Genomic DNA, 25,112 nt, shown 5'->3' on the forward strand with positions numbered 1-25,112 from the left:
ACCAAATTAACATACACATACATACACATACAAAAATACAAAATCTATATAATGTATACCAGCCACCTGTAACCATTGTTCACTTCCAGCTACAGTTGTTACTGCAGTAAAACCATAACAAATTGTAATTTTAATTAGAATTTTTTAGTTTAAACTCTGGTTTACACCAAATCACAACAGTTTAAATGTGGGAATAAATATTAACTATGTTATCTCTGGTACTTTTCGCCGAAACTGTGGATGTTTTGTCAGATTTACCTCACTTCTGTGCTGGATTTTAAACTCACCCACCTAAAAACTCGCTGAAAACAGCTTAATATTTACTCTTTTTATTTAAACCGTTTCGGAAACTATTTCCAGAGTTATATATATATATAAAAAAAATTTTTTTAAAAAAATTGCTTTTGAGTCTCTACGCATCGCGCCTGTTCAGAGAAAACTCTGTCAGGAGATTAAAGTAAGTTTTACTCATATATTTGTTGTTTTGTATCGAATGGCAGAACTGTTTAAAGTTACTCACGTGTTAAAACAACACAATTAAGGTTGAATTAGAAAATAAAAATCAGCTCGTGTTCGATATTTACTTTTTTAGGCAAAATAAGCCGTTTGTAAATGTTTCTGTTACATTTATAAGCTATGTCCAGTTGATTGTAGACTAATTAGTTTATTGTATTACTGTCTTCAGTAATTGCTTGAGAACTTATTAATGTTATCGGTTAGACTGCTCGTATTAGTTTTTGTTGTAGTATTGAAACAAAGAATTGTGAAATTTCACTGGTGTCAAAACTGTACTGATTGGTAATCATAACAACCGTATTTACACCCAAAAAGTATTCGCTGAATGCCATTAGTTATAAAATGGGCGCTTATTCTTGTAATGTAATACTTTGAGTCATGTATCACCCTCCTCTTAACGCTCCTGTGATGTTTGTTTTTTGGTAATTAAGAGTGCAGTAAAAATATAACTAAGTGATACAGTCCAATGCAGTGTTGCCTCTCATATACATCTAATATGTTTAACATTTGGATACAATTAAAAATTTATGGTTTGATATTAATGCATGTATTCATAGTCTGTGAGTATGGCCTATAGGTAATCATTTTACTTTTAATTTGCTGTAATGACAAAACATACAAACATAAAAGACTTTAACCATTACATATAAAGCACTTCATCTTTTAGTTTTTTTTAATGTTAGTCCGTGTATTAAAGACACTTCCAGCAGCGTTTGCCAACAGCCAGTATTTATCACTATTTCTTCTTTACTTTTACCCTGCCCATTATTTATTATTACCTTTTTAAAGTATCCTCATTCATCGGACCAGTCTTATTTTAGTCTCAGTGCCGATACTATTGTGGTTTTTATATAGTTTGAATTGGACCTGTAGTTTGTCATAGATCCGTCTTATATATAGGATTTAGTTTGTTTTTTTTTTGGAGGTTCTGCCTGAGTGTCCGATAATCCCCTCACAGAGTTCGCGCTGAGAAGTGCTCCGTAGTTTCACACCGTACACTGTGTGCCCGTTTGTGAAAATGTGACCGATATTCTAGAGCTAAATGCGGTAAGGCCCCAAGGAAGCACACGGCCAGCGATTTTTTCTGTTTGTTGTTTTTTTTTTGATGTTTATTTTTCAAAAAGGACGGTATATATAATATATATATTCAACGCGTAAATTCTCTTTAGAAAATAAAAAACAGGATACATATATATCTATAATATATTCGAAATATAGAGTTCTATCTATATATATATATATATAGTTTTTTTTGTTTAGTAATGTTTTTTAAATATATTTTATTTTTTCTTTATTTTATTACTTTATCAACCTAACTATTTTTTTTTTCATTTCAAGTAACAATTATGGTTTTAGTTTTACTTTTAGTTAACTATAATTACCTTGCCCTCTAAATAATGGATGGAAAAAGCTATCCATTTCTATTCTTTTCAGTGACACTGAAAACCTAAAACAACCGATCAGAGTATGTTTCAGATTTCTACCAAGCAGGGGGCAAAATGCAGAAAAAATAGAAAAAAACACTTCGCGCAAATATGATTCTCATCTGTTCCATCCGCACACACAGAGCCAATGCGTATTACGTAGATCTCCACCAACACCGGCAGATGGACGTCCCCTGATTGTACACTTCAAGCGTACATTCCACAAAGGTACTACAAACGTCAGAGGCAAGGCTGCGACGTTCTCCAGCGGCTGACGAGCGAGACTGGTGATCGACGGAGAGGTAGCGGGTCAGGCTGTCTTACGCGGACGGCGTAGACCCGACCTGAGGGCTCGCCGCGGTTTCAGTTGCGTACAGCAAGGCCGGCGCTGCTCAGCGAGTGAGAGGTGTTAGGATGTGCCGAAGGAAAGTTTGTGTTCAGCTAAATATGAGGCAGCGAATTACAAGAGCGACGACATCCACCCAGACTGGCACGCTAGGGATGAACCTGAGTACCTGAGTACACCTCAGAGGACTGACTCAACTGCGCAATAATTCATATCAAAACATTTCATTTTTAATATTATGATTTGCAATAATTAAGAACAAACCAAGCAGACTATTCTATGATGAATCATTCGCCTCGCATGAATGTCTTTGGAGGTCTTTAAATAGAAAAGAACTGAAAACTTGCCATTCACGTCTACTTGCTACTTATGTAAGTTTTACCAATATTAAGAGTTTATGAAACAAAAATAAATAATAACCAAATCAAACAAAAATAAGACAATGCCAGAAGAGTCAAATCTGTGAATTTCAATGAAATTAATCAAGTTTTAAGATGAAGTTATAAATGCTCGAATGAGTTCATGAGAATTTGCTCAGTATCTGTGACACATCAAGTGCATAAACACTTTATGGAGGAAACACTTTTATCGCTCAGATCCGTCTGTTTTGGTAAATCACTGTTTACAGGTAAACACGTGCACAGACTTTTATTTACATACTGATTTTAGCTAAAAGTGGAAGTTGTTTTGATGGTCAACAGTCTGTGGGAGGGGAAAGTACATTTCCTCCTGACCTGAGAAGTGAACTATTGGGTGTCACACAGATGAAGGGTCAGCAAAAACCTTGTATTGCAAGGGGAGAGGGCATTATGGACACACCCAAAATAAAATGATGAATTCATATAAAACTCAAAAAAAAACAAATATATCTATAGATAAAAAAACGAACAAAACAATAATATAATAAAACAACCACATATGCATGTTCACAGTTCTCTGATCAATTCATATTTTGTATTTTTAGTAAAGTATTATTTATTTGTATTGTTTGTATTTAACTTGATTTATTATAATAAAAAATATTATAAATGTTAATGTTTGTTGGTTGATATTATAACTTGAAATATTATAATGTTATATTAATACAATTTTATTAAAATATTATTTTTAAAATAATTTTAGTAAGATCATAAAAAAAAAAAAAGTATTATAATATAAAAAAAAATTAATTTAAAAAAAAATTTTAAAAATAATATTAGTATTATATTTTATTAAAATATGATTTTTAAAAAATATTTTAAAAACCATTTTATTAATTGTTTGTATTTAACTTTTTTTGTGATAAACTTTTTATTTTTTATATTAACAAAACACAATCCATCCAAACAAACAAATTGTTTGTATTTAACCTGTTATTATAAAATAAGACAAATATTATAAATGTGCATGTCCCCTGCAGGATAAAACAAAATATTTAGAAAATATATTTTTAGTATTAGTATATTTTTTTAAATATATTTACAAATATTAAAAATAATAAAATAAAAATATTGTAAATGTATTTTAATAAATTTTTAGCTTTTCACATTTACATTTATACATTTGGCAGACACTTTTATCCAAAGCGGCTTTTCATCAACTCTGATCTAAACTAGATACCATTATCTGGATTCCTTCAATGTAAAATCCAAGTAAAGTTAGTTGTGAGTCATAGTGATTATATAAAGCTACTTGTGATGACTTATTTATTGATGTGTTATTTCAAAGAATGGATTGCTTGTGTGGTATTTTTGTAAAAACAGAAACATTTCCAGGTTTCTTCTACAGTAATCTCAGAAGAATGCTGCATTATCACTGTTATTACTTTGGGTATGCATTTAGCTCATGTTGTTATTATAAAAACACACATCCCCAGTTTTCCAGGGATGCAAACTCACAATAAGTGAAAAAGAAAACAAAGAACAAAACCCCATGTTTTGTACCAGTGATTTTAAGTGTTTTGAAGCAGCTAGCACTGAAATGACAGGATTGTATTCCTCAGTTAATTGTAGATCTTCTTGTTTGATACAAAGATATGATGATGATTCATAAAAAATCCAGTAGCATTGCAATAGTGCAACTAGTCATCCTCGAATCTCTAACAAATGTAACAAACTACCTAAAAAATCAAAAATACAAAAATGAAAAAATTGCAAAAGAAACAAACAAAACCCAACACGCCAGAAATGTTTATGGTCACACATTTCAAGATTTCTTGCTTCCCATTTTTGAAGTATCATAACACTTCAGAATTTACTAGAACTGTCAAATCTGTCAATTTCCATGAAATGAAATCCACCCAGAATCATATTTAATGTTGAAACTGTAAATTCACCAATGATTTCATAAGAATTTGCTCATAGTATGACACATCAGGTGCTGTTTAGACTAACTTTTATGTAATAAAGGTGCATAATTATGCTATGCGCATGCCAGAAATGTTTTTATAATTTTATTTCAAGACTTGACTTCAACTTCATCTCTTTTTCTGTGGTTCTTGCACAGGTGTTTGGAATTACCGTTCATTCAGTTCATGTTTATTTGTGTAGAGCTTTTCATGATACAAATCGTTGCAAAGCGGCTTCACAGAAAATGAAAGTTTCTACATTATTTAATTTATTTATTTTTTATTTTATTATTTAGGAGTAGCTTATCAGTGGTGACTATGTCAAAGTCTGTTTCCCAAAGAAACCTAAGCCATAGAGTAGCTCAATAAGATCAAATGTTTTAGAAATACACCAGAGGATGCATAAAACTGAAATATGAGTGAAAAGAACTAGTAACTGATTTAAAGTCTGTTGGCCTGTTGTTCATCTACCAAATAATCCAAAGGCTTTAGTGTTTTTTGGTAGATGAACAACAGACGGGAACAGCAAATGGAAAAACACTGAGGGACGGTTTAAAAGTATTCTGTAAAAATTGATTAAGTGCTTTTATTCAGAGACTGGTGGAAAATAAGCTTTCATGTTCCCACGAGTTTTCTCCACTTGATACAGAAGACGCAAAAATCAAGTCAGACAACTGGAATGAGTCACAGCGAGTCTGAAGAAACTGATCCAATCCGGTTCCTCGATGAGAAACATTCATTTGCCGTGGAAAGACGGGCCAGTGACCGGAGTATTAACCCGCTGCGGTTAATCAGAGGGGAAAGTTGTGAAACAAAAGTGGGAACAGAAGGAAGATGAGTTAAAACATGAGGCTGTTGGGGGAAGCCTTGCGTGTCTCGATCCAGGTCCGAACCGCGGTCTGGCAATAAAAAAAATAAAAAAAACAGCAGATTAACAACCGACTGAATTAATTATTTTCATCACCCCCCAAAAAAACTTCTTTTGAAAAAATAGAGATTGCTTTGTAGGGTTTGCTGCTATTTTTGTAGGCCGAAACCCAGAAATGAGCATTTTAGCACTCCCGCTACCATCGCATTGAAGTCAGTGGGTGTTTTGAATGGGTTTGTGGTTAAATGCATGAACACAAGCTCAAGATATTTTCATGTTTTATTCTACAATGTAAAATACATCAGTAATGCCCGCTTGTGATTTTTAAAAAAAGCTTTTTTCTTGTCTTGAAATATGGTTAAATGGGACTACAGAGGTCGCTTTCATAGCCTCATTGCATTTATAATCACAATTTTGCGAACTATTTTGACTTAATTTAAACTTTAAGGGAAAATGTTTGTAATAAAGGCCGAAAGTGTTTTGGGAAGCTCATTGGAGGTGACGTTCATAGTGTAGTTCATTTATAGTCTACGTTTAGCGTTATACTTCTGGTGATTGCATTTAGGCTTCATTTGTGAAGATTGTCATGATGAACAAAACGTGTAAGTATCATAAACATTTGTTTGTCATAGGGCTTATTTTCTGCAATAATCCAAAAGCAATTGGAAATATTCTATAACAAATCTTCTCCAGTCAGGGTCAGCAACATAAAAAGATTAAAATCATGTTTTGCGGCATACAAATGTCCTACATTCAGAAATGCACAGGAGCATAGCTCACCGTTGACCTTTGACCCTTCCGTGTCTGCTGTCTGGGGTTCACGCCGGTGCGACTTCATTACCAGCTGCATCCGTTTTCAGCGACCATCTGTAACACATCCAAACACACAAGACTAAGGTGTACCCAGTGTGTATGTGCATGTTTATATGTCATTGTAGCTTTTGCAGAGTTTTTGTGAAACTGAATGTTGGGAGTTTTTCTTTCTTTCTGGTTTGAGATAAATGTAAAATTAAAAGTAGTGCTTTACGTTTTGTATCAGCTTTGAAGTAGTTAAAATGCTTTAATTCACTCTTCCACAAATTAAGGCCCAGATCAGAGCAGAAAATCATAAATACATCACAGTCATGGTATTAAATGATGCATGCACTGCAAAAAAATAATATCTTCATCAGTATTTTTGTTTTGTTTTCCAATGCAAATATCTAAACATCCTTAAAACAAAATGAACATATGAGGTCTTGTTTTAAGTGAGTTTATTTTTATAAAAAGAACAAACATCTGTCAGTGGGGAATGAAAACAAATTTTTTCTTTGAATTAAGTTGATTTTCTCAGCTCATTGGCAGATATTTTGTTTTAATCAAAAACTCACTTTATTTTGATCAATTTCTTATAAAACAAGACTTATTATCTTATGCCAGTCAATGCATCTTGCAAGTGAAAAAAAAAACACTTTTTTTGCATAAGAAGGGACAAAAAGAATTATTTCCATATTCTAGTGATTGGGAGCAGCGATATTCAAGCCACAAGCTTAATTTGTAAAATAAATTAAAAGTAATGGAGATCTGTTGGAAATTGTATTTTCAAACTTTGAAGTTTTGCTATTGACATATCGTGCTCCATTCAATTTATTGCTTACATTTTCTTTACTTGGTCTTAAAAAGCTCTTAGAAAAAAGCTTTTTTTGTAAAATAAATTAAAAGTAATGGAGATCTGTTGGAAATTGTATTTTCAAACTTTGAAGTTTTGCTATTGACATATCGTGCTCCATTCAATTTATTGCTTACATTTTCTTTACTTGGTCTTAAGAAGCTCTTAAAGTCTTAAATTTATCTTCATCAGACGTGCAGAAACCCTTTAATGTCAAAATGTTAGTGTGTTTTAGTGGACGTCCCATTGCCAGAGAGAATGATTGACAACATACTTCTTTTATGAAAACATACATTTTAAAACTTTGTTTATTCATCATAATTAATAAATATGCAAATACAAACAATATTCATAATATCCATCAAAATACTGAAAGAAAATAGCCATAAAATATTATATACCAGCAAACAGACTGACAACATCAGGTGCAACAGAAATGGGTGGGTTTATGTTGATGAGCATCCGAGACTCCACCTCCACAAGCAAGCCCCACCCACAAGTCAAATCTCCAATCAGATGCATCACAACAGTCCTGCTGATTGGCTGGGATTTGAGTGTCATTTTGAAGGATTGTAATGATGGCATGTGCAATTTGTTGTGAAGCGTTTTGTTTTTTTTACTGTGGTACAAATATGTGATTGTACTCACATTTATTTACAAGTGTGATGATGTACGAGTCTTGGATATTTTGCACCAAGTCAAATATGCAAACAAAAATAAAACAAACATTCCCGTGAGAAAATCAGTCAATGGGAAATCCAAACATCTGCAGCAGCTGAAATTCGTTCTCGTTTTATCCATTATCTGTTTTTGTCTTGATATCGTTCATCTTCAGAGCCTCTTTCTCCCAAACTGTTTTCGATCCCTTTGTGTTCTGGATCTCTCCTCTGTTTCATGCATCGATTGTTTTTTTTTTTTTTGCAATCCGCAGGCGTTTCATTGTGCATTTGAGACAGCCTGATCTCAAAACATGTGGGATTATGAACGCTGAGGAAAGGAGGTGTCAGTGTCTCCAATTTTTCTTTTTCTCCACCATTTTTGCCATTTCTTCTTTTTCCATGAAGTCCTCTGTAAAACAAAGGCGCAAAAAAATTAAAATGTAAATTGTGCAGGATTAAGTTAATATCCTAATTATACTGTGTTTAGCACCAGAACTTACCTATGCATTCAGGACAGCATTTTCCTTCTCTGCGAATGGGGTTACTGCAACTCAACAATGGGCACTGTTTTTTCTGGCACTTTGTGACGCCATGCTGTAATGACAAGAGAAATTGAGTTAATTATGCTAATAGTTTGAGGCAAGAAACTACAGGCAAAACATTGTATTTTTATGCGCTGGTCATTAAGTGTTGTTTCACACCAGTAGAAAGAAAACATCCAAAATACACTTAAGTGTTAATTTTATTGCACTTTATCTATTTGCGTCACAGATTTCAATTCCAGTACATATCTTTAAAAGTTTGTTTCACCACTTCAGCAGCACATACATAAAACAAAACTTAATTATCTGAATGTTTTTACTGATGGGTTTGTTCATATGTCATTTACACATAATTATAGAGCTTTTTATTCCTAAAAACGTGGTGAAAATGCATATTTTTAAAGGCAGTAAGTATTTTTTCTCCATTTTAGCAGCACTTGCATACACCAAAACTTAGAGTTTTATTCCCATCTATATTCTGAAGTATATTATATATGTTTATATTTAAATCACACACAAACATAAAAAAATAAAATCCTAAAAACATGGTGAAAATGCATATTTTTAAAGGCAGTCAGATTTTTTTCTCCATTTAAGTAGCATTTACATACACCAAAACTTAGAGTTTTATTCCCATCTATATTCTGGAGGTTTTTACTGAAGGGTTTGTTCATATATCAGTTACATGGATTTATAGAGCTTTTTATTCTTAAAAACATAGTGAAAATGCAAATCTTTAAATGTTGTGAGTTTGTTTTTCCACTTCAGCAGCACTTACATACACCAAAACTTAGGGGTTTATTCATATCTATATTCTGAAGGTTTTTACTGTGGGGTTTGTTCATATATCATTCACACTGATTTATATAACATTTTATTCCTAATAACATGGTAAAAAATGTGTGTTTTTGCTGGCTGTTGCCAGTGTTTTCTGATTTAGGATAAAAGGAAAAATCAAAAATCCCCTCTGTAAAAATCTTTAATATGTCAACAAAATCAAACAAACATTTTGAACCTGGCTTTATCCAGTGTTCAGATTTATACTCTGGAAATAAATGCAAATTAGTGCATATTTAATTCGATAATGGCTTATTTGTATAAATTGTAATCAGTAAACTGGGAAAGTATGGTGAAATATGTTACCCTACTTATCTATGGTATCGTGTTTTAAAATCTCAAAATGTTCTTAAAAGAAATTTGAAATAAAGCGAAGATAAACTCACATCACACCAGCAGGTAATGCACTTCATTTCTCCCACCAGCGGGACACGAGGGTGCCAGTGTTCGCTATTCTGGTAGTAGTTATTTCCGAACTTGCAGTGCCGCGTTCCATCTGCCTGCATCATTTCATCGTCCTCCAGAGGGGGTGTGTCTTCCGCAGGACACTCCTTACAGCAGTCTGAAGGGTTGCGTCTGATTGGTCGGCTGCAGGTGAGTGGCGGGCACGTCAGCTTCTCGCAGTGCACTTCTCCTGTGGAGCCCTGAGATGGACAAAACAACAAGGTTAACTATTAATATTCATGTCTGTGTACAAATCTGGTATTTTTTTTTTATAGCAAAAACATAATGTTGTGTATTGAAATGTTTGTTAATTTACCTTGCAGGTACACACAGCACACTTGATGTAGCCGAATGGCGGGACAAACGGATGCCATGTTGTGCCAGGTGCGTGCATTTTCTGATCACCTTCGAAATAACAGCCTGAAACAACAAATAAACATCTTAATATACAGCTGCACATTTAAAATAATATTTGCGATGTTGAATCTTATTTAAATTCTTATCATTTAATATAAACTCACCTTCTGGATCTCCCTCAACTTTTTCTGCTGCAGTCGTCTGTTTGGATTCTTTCTTTTCTGTTTACAGAAATCAAACACAGCGTTAAATCTCCCTCAAATTTTATAGGACGCAGTAAATATAATTTTTTTTTATGCTACAGCATTTTATTATAGTCCAAGCTAACAATCTTTAAACTGCAAATAAATTCTTGATCAGCATTTTTGTCTTGTTTTCCAGTAAAACATCCTTAAAACAAGATAAGTTTACTTGAGAAGTGGAATTGCATAAGATATTACAAGAATATGCATGTATTTCTTACCCCATTATTTTTTCAATTAGCCATTTTTCATAATATAAAATCTTATTAAATTGATTTTAAGGATGTTTACATATACTGAAAAATATTTTTATGTCTAAAACCTGTATATTTCAACACATAAATGTGCTACTTTTAAATGAACATCAAAAATATTTTAAAAATGATATTAATTTCACTAATTTCTCACCATCACAGATGGGACAGCACTGGTCTTCAGGCTGGATGGTGTGAGGACATGAGAGCGCTGGACAGATCACAGGATCACAGATCACTGTCTTCTTCTGCAGGGATTCGAACAGATCATATGCAAAATTAACTTCAGTCACATAAATGATATGTAAATCAAAGCTACAGCAGTGTGTGTGTGTGTGTGTGTGTGTGTTACCTGGCAGGTGCAGGTAAAGCAGGTGTTGTACTGCGGCGTCCACTGCGACCCATGTGCATGATGTTCTCCCTCAAAGAAGCACGTGTGTGGGTCTTTCCTCAGCTCGGCTGGGTCACGGACGAACACGAGGTCATCAAACTCTGCTTCCTCGACCACCTCACCGCGGGAACCCAACTCACAGCTGTTGGGAACGTGAATCTGGAAAACAAAGATATCGATTAAATACAAGGGTTTAACATATACAGATTACTTGTATTTAATTCAGTTTTGAATTTAAAGTACTCTGTTAGCATGATTGTGTTTACATACAATTTTGTGAAAGCATTATACTATAAACAAGCAGACAAAAATATACAAATAAAAGTAAAAGACTAGTATTAAAAAAAATATATATATATATAAAACAATGTTTGTGATTATATATATCTATATATAAATAAAACAATGTTAAATACATATATATATTTTAAAATTAATATATATTATATTAAAATTAAATATTTGTAAGAGATATTATTAATATAAGAGATATACTTATTAAATAATACAAATCTAAAATGTAATACATTTTCATAGATTGATTGAGATGTTTTTTGTACTCACCCGTCCTCGTATTTCTCCTCTTGGATTCATTTTGGTGCTGACCTGAATATAAGCCGTGCCTTCGTCCAAATGCCTTAATAACTCAACACTAATATCTTTCAACACACCCTGAGCCTGGAAGAGACAGAGAGACAGTTTGTGTAAATTTGTGCAAACAGGACGAGATTAACTCTTAATGTTAAAGCAGAATTAAATGCATTCAACCTACAAATACTGAATACAATTCTAGTTTCAGCTCATTTTGGAAAACGCCAGCTTTGTTTTATAAACAAATCCTTTAAAGCATTTTAATAAATAACAGCAGAATCGTGTTTGTCCGTTTCTGGCACGCTTTCACCGGAGCAGCCAAAGGAAACATGCTTTTGTTGTGCTGCAATCACGCAGTTTACATTATCACCGGGTGTAAATGATGCCAAATTATGTTTAACTTCGAGTCTCTTGATTTGTTTACCTGTTGACCGTAGAAGCCAGTCAGAAGTCTCTTGTGATTGGTGGACGAGTCGTCCATCTCGCCGATCTCGGCCAATCCGTGCAGGTGAGCGCTGACGGAGGTGTCTTCGCTCTTGCTGAGGCCGTTGACGACGATCTCGTAATGCAGATGACACTGTTCGTCCACCGAGACCCAGGCGTGACCCGCTGCACCCGTACGGACCGGAGGAGACACAAACTGACCCGCCAGAGGAACTGGAAGCTCTACGGATGTATAAATGAGTTATTAATTATAAAGTTATTAATGTGTGTGTGTGTGTGTGTGTGTGTGTGTAAAACCTAAAATAAATAAATATTAATACATTAATATTGCAAATTATATATATAAAGAATGCTTAAGTGTGTGTGTGTGTATATATATATATATATATATATTATATATATATATATATATATATATTAAAGTGCTAAATTACAAAATTAATTTATATGAAATATATTTTTAATAATTAACACAAATCTAAAACATACATATTAATACAAATATTTAGTATTTATATATATATATATATATATATATATATATATATATATATATACGTGTGTGTAAAATATCTAAAATGTAAGAGACATTATTAATGTAAGAGATATTTATGATATATACAAATCTAATGTATTAAGATATTCTAGATGTATTTATATTTTATATATATATATATATATATATTATATAAATAGAATATGTATATATTTATATATATAGTATTAGAACATTTATAAAAAATACTACATTTTATTATACATATATTATTATGTGTATTATATAAATAGATTATTATTATTATTATTATGTTAAATAATTTTGTTTTTAATGTAATACATTTTTTTATAAATTTATTATATTATAATATTAATAAATGTAAAAATACATTCAAACATAATATTTTTGTACATTTATTCTATATATTTATATTTAGAATAAATTTACAAATAAATATTATTATAAATTTAGATTACTTGTTTTCTAAAGAATAGATTTCATTTTATTGTGTTTATTGTAAATGCTTTCTTTCTCACCGGTTTGGCGTGCGTCCAGTCCGTTATAAGGCAGCATTCGTATCTGTCCACGCAGTTCGCTCTCTTGCTGCTCGGCCGTGGCGATGTTAATGAACAGTTCGTTCTGTAGCAGCATGTGAATGTGTCTGGCCTCCACGCGGCCACAGCTTCCCAACGCTCGCCCGCTGCCGCGCTCCTCCGTTGCGGAGAAATCTGCCGTGATGTCATACAGCACGCTGCGTTTACTGCGCCGCCGCGGCTTCATCTCGATCGTCATGCCGACCACCGCGCTGCTCAAACCCGCCACCAGAACCTGTTTGAGAACATCAGAGTGGTCAGTGGACTGACCTGGCTAGCGATCGAGAAATGAGGGAACAGAAGGGAGTCGTTACCTGGAAGTCGAGGGAGCCGTTGTGATGGAGGGTGAAGACAGCCGACCCGACGCCGCCCGTTTTCCCAGGAGTCAGAGCAGAACCACTGGACATCACACTTTGAAGAGCTGAGAGACACATTTACATTATTTTACAAAATCATTTTTAGAAATTACCTACAATGTAAACATAGAGTCAAATAGATCAGATCCCAAAGGTCTTAAAGTTACAGCAGCTAAAAGGTTAGAAAGCGGATGGAAGACAACATTTAGATTATATTTGTGTATAAAACCTTGACCAAAATTATATGTGAACTTGTATGTAAATTAACTTGAATTTACATCATTTACCAAAATGACTTTTTTTTTAGTTGTAGTTTTTTGTAGTTAGAAATGTGGTGAAAATTACATTTTATTGTTTTGGTGCATAAATCCTTGTCTAACATTATAATGTTAACTTGGTTGTAAATTTCCTTGAGTTTACATAATTTCTCAAAATAAACATTTTAATGTAAATATGTTTTTTGTACTTGTATTTTTTTGTACGTATTCGGTGAAAAACTAAATGTTTATTGTTTTTATTGTTGCTTTGACTTACAGTATATTTTAACTTGTATCTAAATGTCCTTGAATTGACAACACTTCACAGAATGACTATCGAAATAAATGTTTTGACATAAATACGTTTATTGTAGTTAACTGTAGTTTTTTGTAATTAGAAAGAATATTTTTTTGTTTTGGTGCATGAAACTTTGATTAAAATTATATGTTAACTTAAAGTAAAATTCCTTGAATTTACATAATTTCTCAAAATAAAACATGTTTTTGTAGTTACTTGTAGTTTTTTTGTTGTTAGAAATACAGTTGAAAAACTATTTTTTATTGTTTTGGCACATAAAACCTTGACTTGCATAAGATTTGAACCTATTTATAAATAAATAAAATGATAAATACTGATAATACGACCTCTTTAAATAACTTGTATTTGTGCGTGTGACAGAAAGGGTTAGAGAACCAGGGAAAACGAAACCATACAGAGTGTTTTGTGTGCGATTAGAGGTCCAGAGGGACTCAAATAATCGCTCTTGCACCGCAGCCAGAGAAACACAATCAAACCCACATGAATTCATGCAGGGTCAAAGGTCACGGCTGGAGTGACATCATCCCCCAGAGATGAGGGAAATTAGCCGACATGCAGGTAAATAGAGAACGCTTCGATGAAGAAAGAAAGAAAGGACTGTCGACGAAGGCCGAGGACTAAACAGAGAGCAAAAGTGGCGCAGGATCGTTTAGGTTTGAATTCTTCACACATAACGTCAAGCTGTTAACGGTGCAGCTGGAGTCAGACAGCAGACGGAGCGCCAGCACAGCGTGACCTTGGCAGGGCTGCCAGTGTGTGTGTGTGTGTGTGTGTGTGTGTGTGTGTGTGGACACAAGAGGCCTCACACAGACATATGACTCACACACACACACACAATTTCTTGACTAACATACGAAATGACCAAGAAACTAATCCTAAAGCATCTGACCTCTAACCCCTTGGCGGCATTGCCGCACATTCCTGACCTTTTCACGATCATGATCGTAATTATGAGCTCGGTATAACGGGAAATTTCATTCTGGCACAAAAAAAATACCCAGGATTATTTATGCATGACACAAAGATGAAATATAACACGGCGTAAATCACGGGATAAAAACAGCCACAGCAGACAGACGGATGTAGTTACTGATCTAATGTGAGATCACACTGAAGTCTGGTGTCATTTAGTTCAGCTTTGAGCTCACTGCCCCACAATGTGTTACTAAAAGATGATTAAACTAGCCTACAAACAGAAGTGAAATGTGTTGTTTAAAATTAAATCTTTATTATTTGCAATGACACTTCCTATTAGTGTTGTCTTTTTTTGTCATATTTAATTTTTTCATATTTAACAGTACAAATTAAGTTGATTTATGTATAAATGGGGTGATTTATAAGATAGCTGTTCATGTTTCCTGTATTTAATTGAACTTTTTAAATTATCGGTATATGTATATATATATATATATATATATATATATATATATATATAAACAAATGAATATACATTTTGGTATTTTAATTTTTTTATAAAATATATAATTTAAATCAGAAACAAATAAATATTGCTAAAATTAATACATTATAATTTTATACAATATTCTAAAAATATTCTAAAAATATATACAATATAAATCAGAAACAAAGTAAATAAATACAAATAAATTACTCTTCAATCTAATCTAATTAATAAATTAATGACTTAAACCATAACTTTAACATTTATCATTATTGTCTTATCATATAATAATATAACAAAAAAAAAAAAATAAAAAAAAACACATTCAAATATAGCATTATAAAAAAAAAAATAAATATCTATAAAATTTGTCAGCACAGGAAAAGCCATTAATGGCTCTTTAAGCTGATTTATGTATTAAGGGTTTCATTTATACTTGTATTAAAACACATATATAGTATTATAACAAATAAATAAATATTAATGCATTTTAATACCATAACCTTTTCAATAAAATATATATTTTGAAACAGAAACAAACTAATATTAATAAGTTTTAATATAATAAAATGTTATACATTTATTATAATAATATATATAATTTAAATTATAAACAAATAAATATTAACACATTTGTCAGCACAGGAGAGAAAACTCTGCAACTCGGCTTTCATGGCTCTTTAAGCTGAATTATGTATTAACGTGGTGATTTATGAGGTGATTGTTAACGACTGGCTGCACTTACTGTCACATGATCTCTTGCCAGAAATGTATCCGGAGATCTGACGAGAGTTTTGACCTTCTGTTTCCACCGAGATCTGCAGCTGTCCGCGAGATAACCAGAAGAGTTCACGACTGTTCAGATCCGCCAGGACTTCAGCGAAGTCAGAGTCCTGTAGACACACATCAGAAAACATGTACATGCTGATTTTTCCTTTCTAAAGATATTATGCTTCTTAATATTCATTTCGATCAGTAAATGGATGTGTATGTGTGTGTTTTAACTCACGTCTGCAGAGATGTTTGCTTGTATTTCTCTCAGCAGATGCTGTCGGTACAGCAGTTTCACTCGGACTGGGACTTTTACAGAGGCTGAAACAAAATTAAAAAAAATAGATATATTGTTTTTAAATTACTTGTTTTATTTATTTTTTATATATATTTTTTTTAATAAATATTTTTTAATTTTTTTAATATATATTTTAATTTATTTTATTTTTTTATATATTTTTTTTCTCTGTGCTTACAGCTCCCATGAGGAACGAGTCCCTGAAGGATCAGGATGAAATGCAGATTGTTTTCCGTGTCACTGAGCGTCAACATGGCGATTCCTCCCATCCCAGAATGCACCTCGTCAGACGTCAGGATCGCACTGAACGTTTCTGTCAGACAAATCACAGAAAATGAGCCTAAACGTCTAAACACATTAAACTATGAAAGGGATTGAACGTAAGGTTCGACACGAACCTGCAAACAGCGCTCGGTGTTTGATGATTTTGCCCTGTATCTCCTCCTTCTTGTTGTCAGCGGTTGTCATGGAAACACGCAACTGCTCCGCCTCCAGCTGGGAAGGTTCTTCCAAACTCCACATAAATAAACTATTAAACACATTAAAATATTTAAACATTTTTCAAAGTTTTCTGGTTTTTATTTTAATTTTAGTTGAATTTTGTGTTTTAGTTATTAATTTTTCTTAATTTTTCTTTTATTTTTATTATTTTTATTTAATATTAATTAAACACATTTTAATATTTTCTGTTTTCATTTTCATTTTAGTTTTTTTTTACACATTTTTCTTCATTTTTTTATTATATAAAATATAAAATAATTCTTAATCTTATCTTAATTTTAAATTTAAATAAATCAAACCACAGTTTAATATTTTCTGTTTTCATCTTCATTTTAGATGAATTTTGTATTTTTGTTATTAATTCGTTTTTTCTTAATTTTTATTTAATTTTATTTTTCTTAATTTTTATTATTTTTATTTTACATTTATTAAACACATTTTAATATTTTCTGTTTTCATTTTAATTTTAATTAAATTTTGTGTTTTTGTTATTGTTTTTTCTTCATTTTTACTTTATTTAATTTTTTTACATTTTTATATTTTTTTTTATATTTATTAAACACGTTTAATATTTGTGTTTTTGTTATTAATTAGTTTTTTCTTAATTTTTTTATATATATATTAATATTTTATTGTTATTATTTATTTATTTTTCTTAATTTTATTTAATTTTATTGTTTATTTTTTCATTTATATACGTTTTTGTATTTTGTTTTTTCATGTAAATAGCTAAATATTATTTCAAAGGTTTTAGTTAACGATAATAACTCACCATGTCTGTGTCCGCCTGCGGTACTCTGAACTCAAACGCAGTGTTTCCATCAGAGTCCAGGAATGTGATGAGGCTCGGCCTGTTCATCCTAAGAGACAAACACATGCGTATAGTGAGTGATGGAGGAATAGAGTGGCGTTTGACATCACATGTGCTCTGGCGTGTGTTTTACCTCTGGAACGTGATGGAGAAGGTCAGGCTCGTTCGAGCAAGTGTGAATCTCGCCCGTGCGACGCCGCTGGAGCTCGGCAGCCACGAGTCCGTCACGCCCGTGAGTACAGCCACAAAATCTGCTCAACAGTTAATCAGGTTAATCAGACTGTCGTTTCGACCCGGAAGAAATGCATACACATTTCTAAACAATGCATAGTTTTTAGTAAGGGAACGAAACTTTGCAAATACTTTAAGACCTTCAAAATTCACATTATAAATTTTTTTCAGATTTTTTATAATTATGTTTTAAGATATATAACCATTTAAATAAACGTTTTGCGGTCGGGTCATTTTTGACCCGGGTATGTATAGGTAAAATATTTTTTTTTGTTAAATAATCTATGAAGTTATATCAGTGTCAAAAACTTTTGTAAAATATATTTACTGTAATATGCCTTTACTCTCTCACACTTTTGGGACTGAATTTTGTTAATAAACACGAATATGTGCAACTATTGATGAACCACTGCAACATGTAAAATCAATTTCTTTCACCTGAAAATAAATGGTTATGCAAGTAAAAAAAAGTTTATATTGTTTTAAAAGTTTTCAGAGTGATATTTATGTGATATTTATGTTATATTTTGTTAGAAATAAATATGTAGATTTCATAAATTTGGACTGTTTCATGAAGGAATTTATTTAAATTCCATTGATTCCAGTAGGGTCAACACTGGTAATTCTCAGATTATATTGTGTTATAAATTTCATACAATGATATATTACAATACAATTTCTTATGAATATTGAAAAAATATATATATAAATTTTGCATTACAGTTCTTTTCAGTATGGTTCATGTGAAATTTGAAATTACGAAGAATTTCTCAGTTTTTTAATTGAGTTAAAATTAGTAAATGCAGTAATAACATGGTAACATTCAAAACTCATTAATGAGAAGTTGCTGATCAGATTCAGTGTGGTTTTAGTTGAAAAATAGAAAAGATTTTATATGCATTATGAGGAGTGTCTTGAGTCTCACCAGCGGCGCTGTCTCGGTCGCTGTTCTCCTCAGAGCTGATGTAGGATCTGTCATTGTAGGACTTGTGCAGGTCGTCATCTTTCTCCTGGAAGAACTCAAACAGAGACTCCGCCTCCTTTCTCCCCGAGTTGCCTGTAACCACGGAAACCAAAATGCATGATGTCAGAAAAATCGTAGAACGCACAATAGAGCCAATGTTCTACACTGACCAGCATCCATAAACATGAGTGCAATTATGCCAAACCAGATCATCTGTCCACACTTGCTGCCATTTATCATTCTGTTTGTCTGCAAGAAACAGTGCTGGCCAAAACCTTCCGTCATTCCCTCACACTTTTTCCCGTATAGCAGTGTGACGGCATTCCAAAAATGCTGGACTGTGTTTCCATTTGTTCACCATTTGCAGAAACACACTCACACACTCACACGTCTGCATCTGTGCGTTACCTTTTGGGCATGTTTTGCAGCAGTGTCCTGGAAGCAAGACCGGATCGTCACAGGTCGGATCGGGACAGTCCTGTTTCATATTCCTGCAGCTCACCTTCCCAAACACCTTCCCTCGCCGGCTCCTCTGCTGCTCGGAGAGAGAGAAACGTGTTTTGAATTCGGGGGGGCGCATTTATTTATACAACTACAGACCAGCTTTACAGAAATAAACAGGAAAATACAAAATTCAACAATTATGAAACAAATCTGATTCAGCTATAAGCAGCTCTTCAGAAGACAACAGTCATTATTCAGCTAAATTCAGTTCAGTGTTGATTCAGTTTAGTTCTACAAGTGTTGCATCCCATTTGGCCAATAAATAAATAAATAAATAAAAAATCTAAAATATACAAAATTTTCAAATAAAACATTATCAAATTATATAAAATTAAAAAGTAATATTTAGAAAATATTTTAAAATGATTACTTAAAAAAATATACAATTTAAAATTAATGTTGCATGCCATATGGCAAAAAAAAATAAAAAATAAAAATATACAAAAAATATATTCAAATATAAAATTAAAATATCTATATAAAATTGTATAAAATTTAAAATTAATATTTAAAAGAATAATAATATTTACAATTATTATTTAAAATAATATAACATTTAAAATTAATGGTTTTTAAATGTTTATTTTAAATGTTTAAATTTTTTATCAAAATATACAAAAAATATATTAAATATAAAATTATAAAATCTATATAAAATTATATAAAAATGTAAAATTAATGTTGCACCCCATATGACAAAAAACAAATTCAAAATACACAAAAAAATCTTAGAATATAAAAATTCAAATATAAAAATATAAAATAAAATATGTATAAAATTTAAAAAATATATATTTATGTAAATATTTTTTACACACGCACACACAACACACACACACACACACACATATATATATATATATATATATATATATATATATATATATAATAAAATTATTAATATATTTTTTAAAAGCATTTAAACAACATTTGAGTTCATTCTGTAAAGCAACTTTACAGAACACAATAGAGTCATTATTCAGATCCAGTGTTGATTCGATTTGGTTCAGTGACTGTCGATGTTGCAATGCAATGTGTGTTTGATGTCTTACCGGCTCGCAGTGACACATAACGCAGTGCATCACACCGAACGGCTCTCCGAGATCTGGATGCCACGTGTCTTCCAGCGAGTAAAAGCGGCCACCGAAGGAGCAACCTGATTGAGACAATAAACAAGAACAGCGTGAGGAGACCTCAAGACGTTTACTGAGACCCCGAGGACAGGGAATGTGTACAAATCAGCTTCAGACGGCCCATTCTGAGCCAAACCTTCAAGAACACCAACTAAAACGAGCAGCCAACGAAATCATATTCAGCGCTGGTAACCAAAACATCTCCACTGCTTTGTTTTGAAGAGAGAATGAGAGATTCGAGTAAATTTGCCGTTTATTGCATCTGGAACGAGGTCAGTGATCATCCATTGCAGTTCACGTCCTCCCTTTATAGAGAGAGACTATTAAACAATTTATTGTTAAGCTAAACACTTTCAAAGACACGCACGTAAACTGTCACAAACGGAGGTAAATCATAATAAATGCCTTTGACCGCTGCGTGTGCCATTGCATCCAATCTCTGTGGTAAGTCATAGTGTTTATCTGGTTCTTTTGGAGGTGTTCTAGAGAATAAAGTGTTTTTGAGCTTTTGGTTCTTGCAACCTTACTCTGTTCAAAAGAAGAGTTTTTCTTTATATGCACACATTAGAACCAAAAAATAAAGGTTTGAATTGGAATCCAATTGTATCTGGTGCTTTAAAGAGTTGAAGATCCAGTAATGAAACATCAAAACTTACTTAAGCCTCCAAAGAACCATAAAGTAACTCAAAAACATTTAAAAACAGTTCTTAATAAGGAGCATTTATAGGATTCCACAGCTGAGTTTATTACTCTTTAGAGATTAAAATGCTGTTAAATTAAGTATCCAAAACATGTCTCTTAACATATTATTAAAGTTCTTCAGATCACTGTTTTGGTGTCTCTTGTTCTTTAAAACACCAGATGCACTGATGGTTTTCTAAAAAAATAAAAAATAAAAAATAAAAAAAACTAGAGAATGAAGTTGTGGAGCCTTTTGCCTCTAAATACAACCAGAGCCTAAGCAGAGCCTCTTTATTCTGATCAAAAGAAGAGTTTTTCTTCACATACAATCATTAAAACCAAAAATAAAGGTTCTGGTTGGAATCCAGTTGGGTTTTACTGTATCTGGTTTAAGATCCAGTATTGAAACATTGAATCAAAGCATTAAATCGTCAGATGCATTGATAGTTTTCGGGGGGGCGGGGGGGGGGGGGGGGGGGGGGGGGGGGGGGGGGGGGGGGGGGGGGGGGGGGGGGGGGGGGGGGGGGGGGGGGGGGGGGGGGGGGGGGGGGGGGGGGGGGGGGGGGGGGGGGGGGGGGGGGGGGGGAGGGGGGGGTTATTTGAGGAGGTTTTTGGCTCTAATTGAAACCTAAAGAACTAGAGAATGGAGTTATTTGAGGAGGTTTTTGGCTCTAATTGAAAACTTATTCTGATCAAAAGAAGAGTTTCTCTTCATATGCATTCATTAGAACCAAAAATAAAGGTTGGAATTGGAATGCAATATAATTAAACATTAAAAAAAACTTATCGAAGATCCGATAATGAAACATTAAAACATACTTAGCCCCCAAAGAACCATATACAGCAGCAACTCAGCAACGCTTCTGGATGAAGAGCGTGTTTTGGGTTCTTCAGTTGAGTTATATCGCTCTTTGGAGATTAAAATGCTTACCGGATAAGCCTTTAGAGATCATGGGTTCCCTCTCGGGTTGGATGGGTAACGCGGGGGTCTTGAGTCTCGAGCCCAGAGCCGATGCGATGAACGCGCAGCTCAGAATCCACAGCACTCGCGGCGCCTCCATCCCTCAGAAACTCTCCGAACGCTTCCTCTGCGCCAAAACGCAATTCAGCGCTGATACAGACAATAAAACCAAGTAAATAGCGAGGTTCTGCTGGATATAGCTCAGTCAATGTGAGTCGTGCTCCTCACACTAATGTCTGATGTCGCGTCAGTGCGCACTGATTGTGCGCCGTTCGCGGCTCCCGGTTTTATCCGGTGCTCGCGAGGAGGGTCGGAGGGTCGGAGGGGGCGGATCCTCAGATGCCCCTAAAACTTCACCTGCGAATACCACCCGTTTAATACACATCCACAAACACATATGAATGATCTGAATCACTTGACACAGTTCAACGCTCGTTCATTCTCTGTCTGGCGTCTTTTCCGTTCGTCCAATCAAGCTTTAGTTTCTCTTACCGTCTAAAAATTCACATTGGAATCAAAAATATAATCAATAATGATGATAATGATAAATGTATAGTTGTAGACCAAATCTATTTATTTTAACCAATCATCAATTAATACATTATCTATTTTAAAATAACAATACATTTATAACAAAAATTACAATGAATTCAATACTTTTTTTATTTTTAGCTTTTTTTTGTCCTTTTTTCCTCAAAAATTATATAAAAAATTAAATAATTAATTAAAAATAATATGTAATACTAATAATAATAAAAATTAAAAAAAAATAAAAAAATAATACACTTATATACTTAACCATTCAACCATTTAATCTAATTTAATAAAATAATCTAATTTAATTTAATAATAACAACAAAACAACATTACAAATACTTTCAATAATCTTTTTTTAGCTTTTCCCCCCTTTTTTCTTTAAAAATAATAATATTTAAAAAACAGTAATTAATTAAAATAATAATAATAATATAAATTATATTTAAAAAATTTAAAATAATTCAATTAGATGATTTTATATTATGTTATTATTACACTTTATGTAATTCTGAATTTAGAAGTTAAAAATGGATGAATCAAACAGGAAAACTGATAAAAAGGTTAGAATCCAGAAACGTTTTATGTGTTAATAGTTGAAAATAAAATGCTCTGGGGAGCCCACAAAGCAAAACATTATTCTGAATAGGTTTTAACTTCTAAATAGCTGTATAGCGACACAAGAACCAAATTCTGCCGAACCCAAAGAACCCTAGCTCCATGATTCACATTTTAATGTGCTTCAGCATCTATCAGCCCCCTGCTTAAATCAAAGGCTGAGTGGGGAGTCCTTTATTTCACAAGACTTCCTACACAAGTAACTCACTGAATGCACCCCGAGAAGAACCAGGGCCTTTCTTTGAGAAGAACAATGAGGAACCAAAGGCAATTATATTTCCCTCACTAAATCTTCAGAGGAGCCAAAATAAGTTGAGTTCTTTTAGAAATGGGGTTTTGATGAGACTAAACCCATTCACGTTTGCAGGTTTCATCTTTGATGTTTGAAGTAAAAAAAAAAAAAAGCACTTAAATTAATACAAAGTGCATTTATGACTTTCATCTGGAGAGCACCGTTAACAGCAGAAGATCAATGCCTTTCATATCATTGTTGTTTTATATGTCTTTTCCTTTTCGGAAGAAGGTGAAACTTCCCCAGCTTACAAAATATGTTCTAAGAACGTTTTGCTAATGTTATGAAAACGTTATTTCTAAATGTTCCATTGTTTTTGGTTAGTTAAGGAAACATTCCATTTTATGATTCTGAAAACATTATGGGAACGTTACTCTTGATTGTTCTCTGAACGTTCTGTCGTAACGTTTAAAAAATTTTAGATGAGCGTTCACCTGAAACATTTTTATTCTAAGAACGTTTTTAAAACGTTATTTCTGAATGTTTGTTTTGAACATTACAGCAACATTTAAAAAACGTTAGACGAACGTCCATCTAAAACGTTTCTGAAATAAAATGTCCCACAAATTATGTTTTTGTCCTCATATTTTTAAAACATTATTAAAGACCAGATAACGTTTTATGTTTGATCATAACTTTGCGAGAATGTTCTCTGTTAGCAGGATGACATCAATCGGATATAAACCTTCACAATTTCCCTTTAAATTCAAAGACAGTCATTATAATAATTAATAATAATAATCTGTACTGTAAATCATGCTGGTTTGTTGCAGACCTCCCTCTCTGTATGTGGTTATGGGGTCATTTCCCCTCCGCGGGATTTGAAAGGCTTTAAATGATGGCAAATAATTGAATAATAAAATAACAAAATAATAAAGAGGCCGAATGAGTGCAGCGGGTCATATATCAGGCGATCCGGAAACCTGGCGGTTCCCCGCGGCCTCCTCGCCATGCACATGTTAAACACGCCTATAGAGCCGCGGCTGAAGACGCTCTACATGAGAAAGACGCGCGCAATAAACGCCAGCAGGGCGCGAGAGGCGAACACAAGGCAGAAAGAGAGGGAGAGATTCAGCTTGTTCTCTTTTCACTTGTGAGATTAGAGATAAATAGAGCTACACGAACCCAAAGATGCGTGCGAGCGCGCCTTTGTCTTCACGAGGCACGTCTTTTGATGCGCGCGCGTTGGATTTGCGTAAAGCACAAGATTGAAAAAGTAACTTAAACAATAATAGTCTGTAATAGGCCTAAATAAACCACTGTCTTTAAATGACAGTGCGTTGAAATTTATATATATGTGTACAGAAAAACAATTTACAAAACTATAATACATTTTATTTAGGTTATATTGGACGATTGTAAATTCAATAACAAACACTATAACTTAATTATAATTTTGTGTTTTTTTATTTATTATTTTTTACATTTATTTTTTATTGTTCTTATTTTTAATATTTTTTCTTTTACTTAGAACGTAGAATTATTATAGTTGATTTTT

At 33.0% G+C, this 25,112-nt stretch overlaps 1 protein-coding gene and 1 pseudogene across 1 annotated transcript; both read right to left on the bottom strand.

Annotated features, from left to right (window-relative positions):
• LOC109091149 overlaps positions 1 to 7,689 on the bottom strand; it is a 22,298-nt pseudogene extending 14,609 nt beyond the window's left edge.
• On the bottom strand, positions 7,419 to 22,273 carry chrd (chordin). The gene is given in 22 exon segments (XM_042771600.1): positions 7,419 to 8,196; positions 8,288 to 8,381; positions 9,553 to 9,810; positions 9,927 to 10,030; positions 10,132 to 10,188; positions 10,618 to 10,711; positions 10,816 to 11,013; positions 11,419 to 11,532; positions 11,870 to 12,111; positions 12,925 to 13,216; positions 13,296 to 13,402; positions 16,061 to 16,208; positions 16,325 to 16,407; positions 16,563 to 16,697; positions 16,783 to 16,881; positions 16,884 to 16,913; positions 17,654 to 17,745; positions 17,830 to 17,947; positions 18,853 to 18,984; positions 19,300 to 19,426; positions 20,448 to 20,551; positions 22,141 to 22,273. Coding segments are annotated over 22 exon segments (2,823 nt in total). The 5' UTR covers positions 22,271 to 22,273; the 3' UTR covers positions 7,419 to 8,131.
• Between the last annotated feature and the right edge of the window lie 2,839 nt (positions 22,274 to 25,112).

Source organism: Cyprinus carpio, chromosome A15 (genome assembly GCF_018340385.1).
Source record: "Cyprinus carpio isolate SPL01 chromosome A15, ASM1834038v1, whole genome shotgun sequence".
Lineage (NCBI taxonomy): Eukaryota > Metazoa > Chordata > Actinopteri > Cypriniformes > Cyprinidae > Cyprinus > Cyprinus carpio.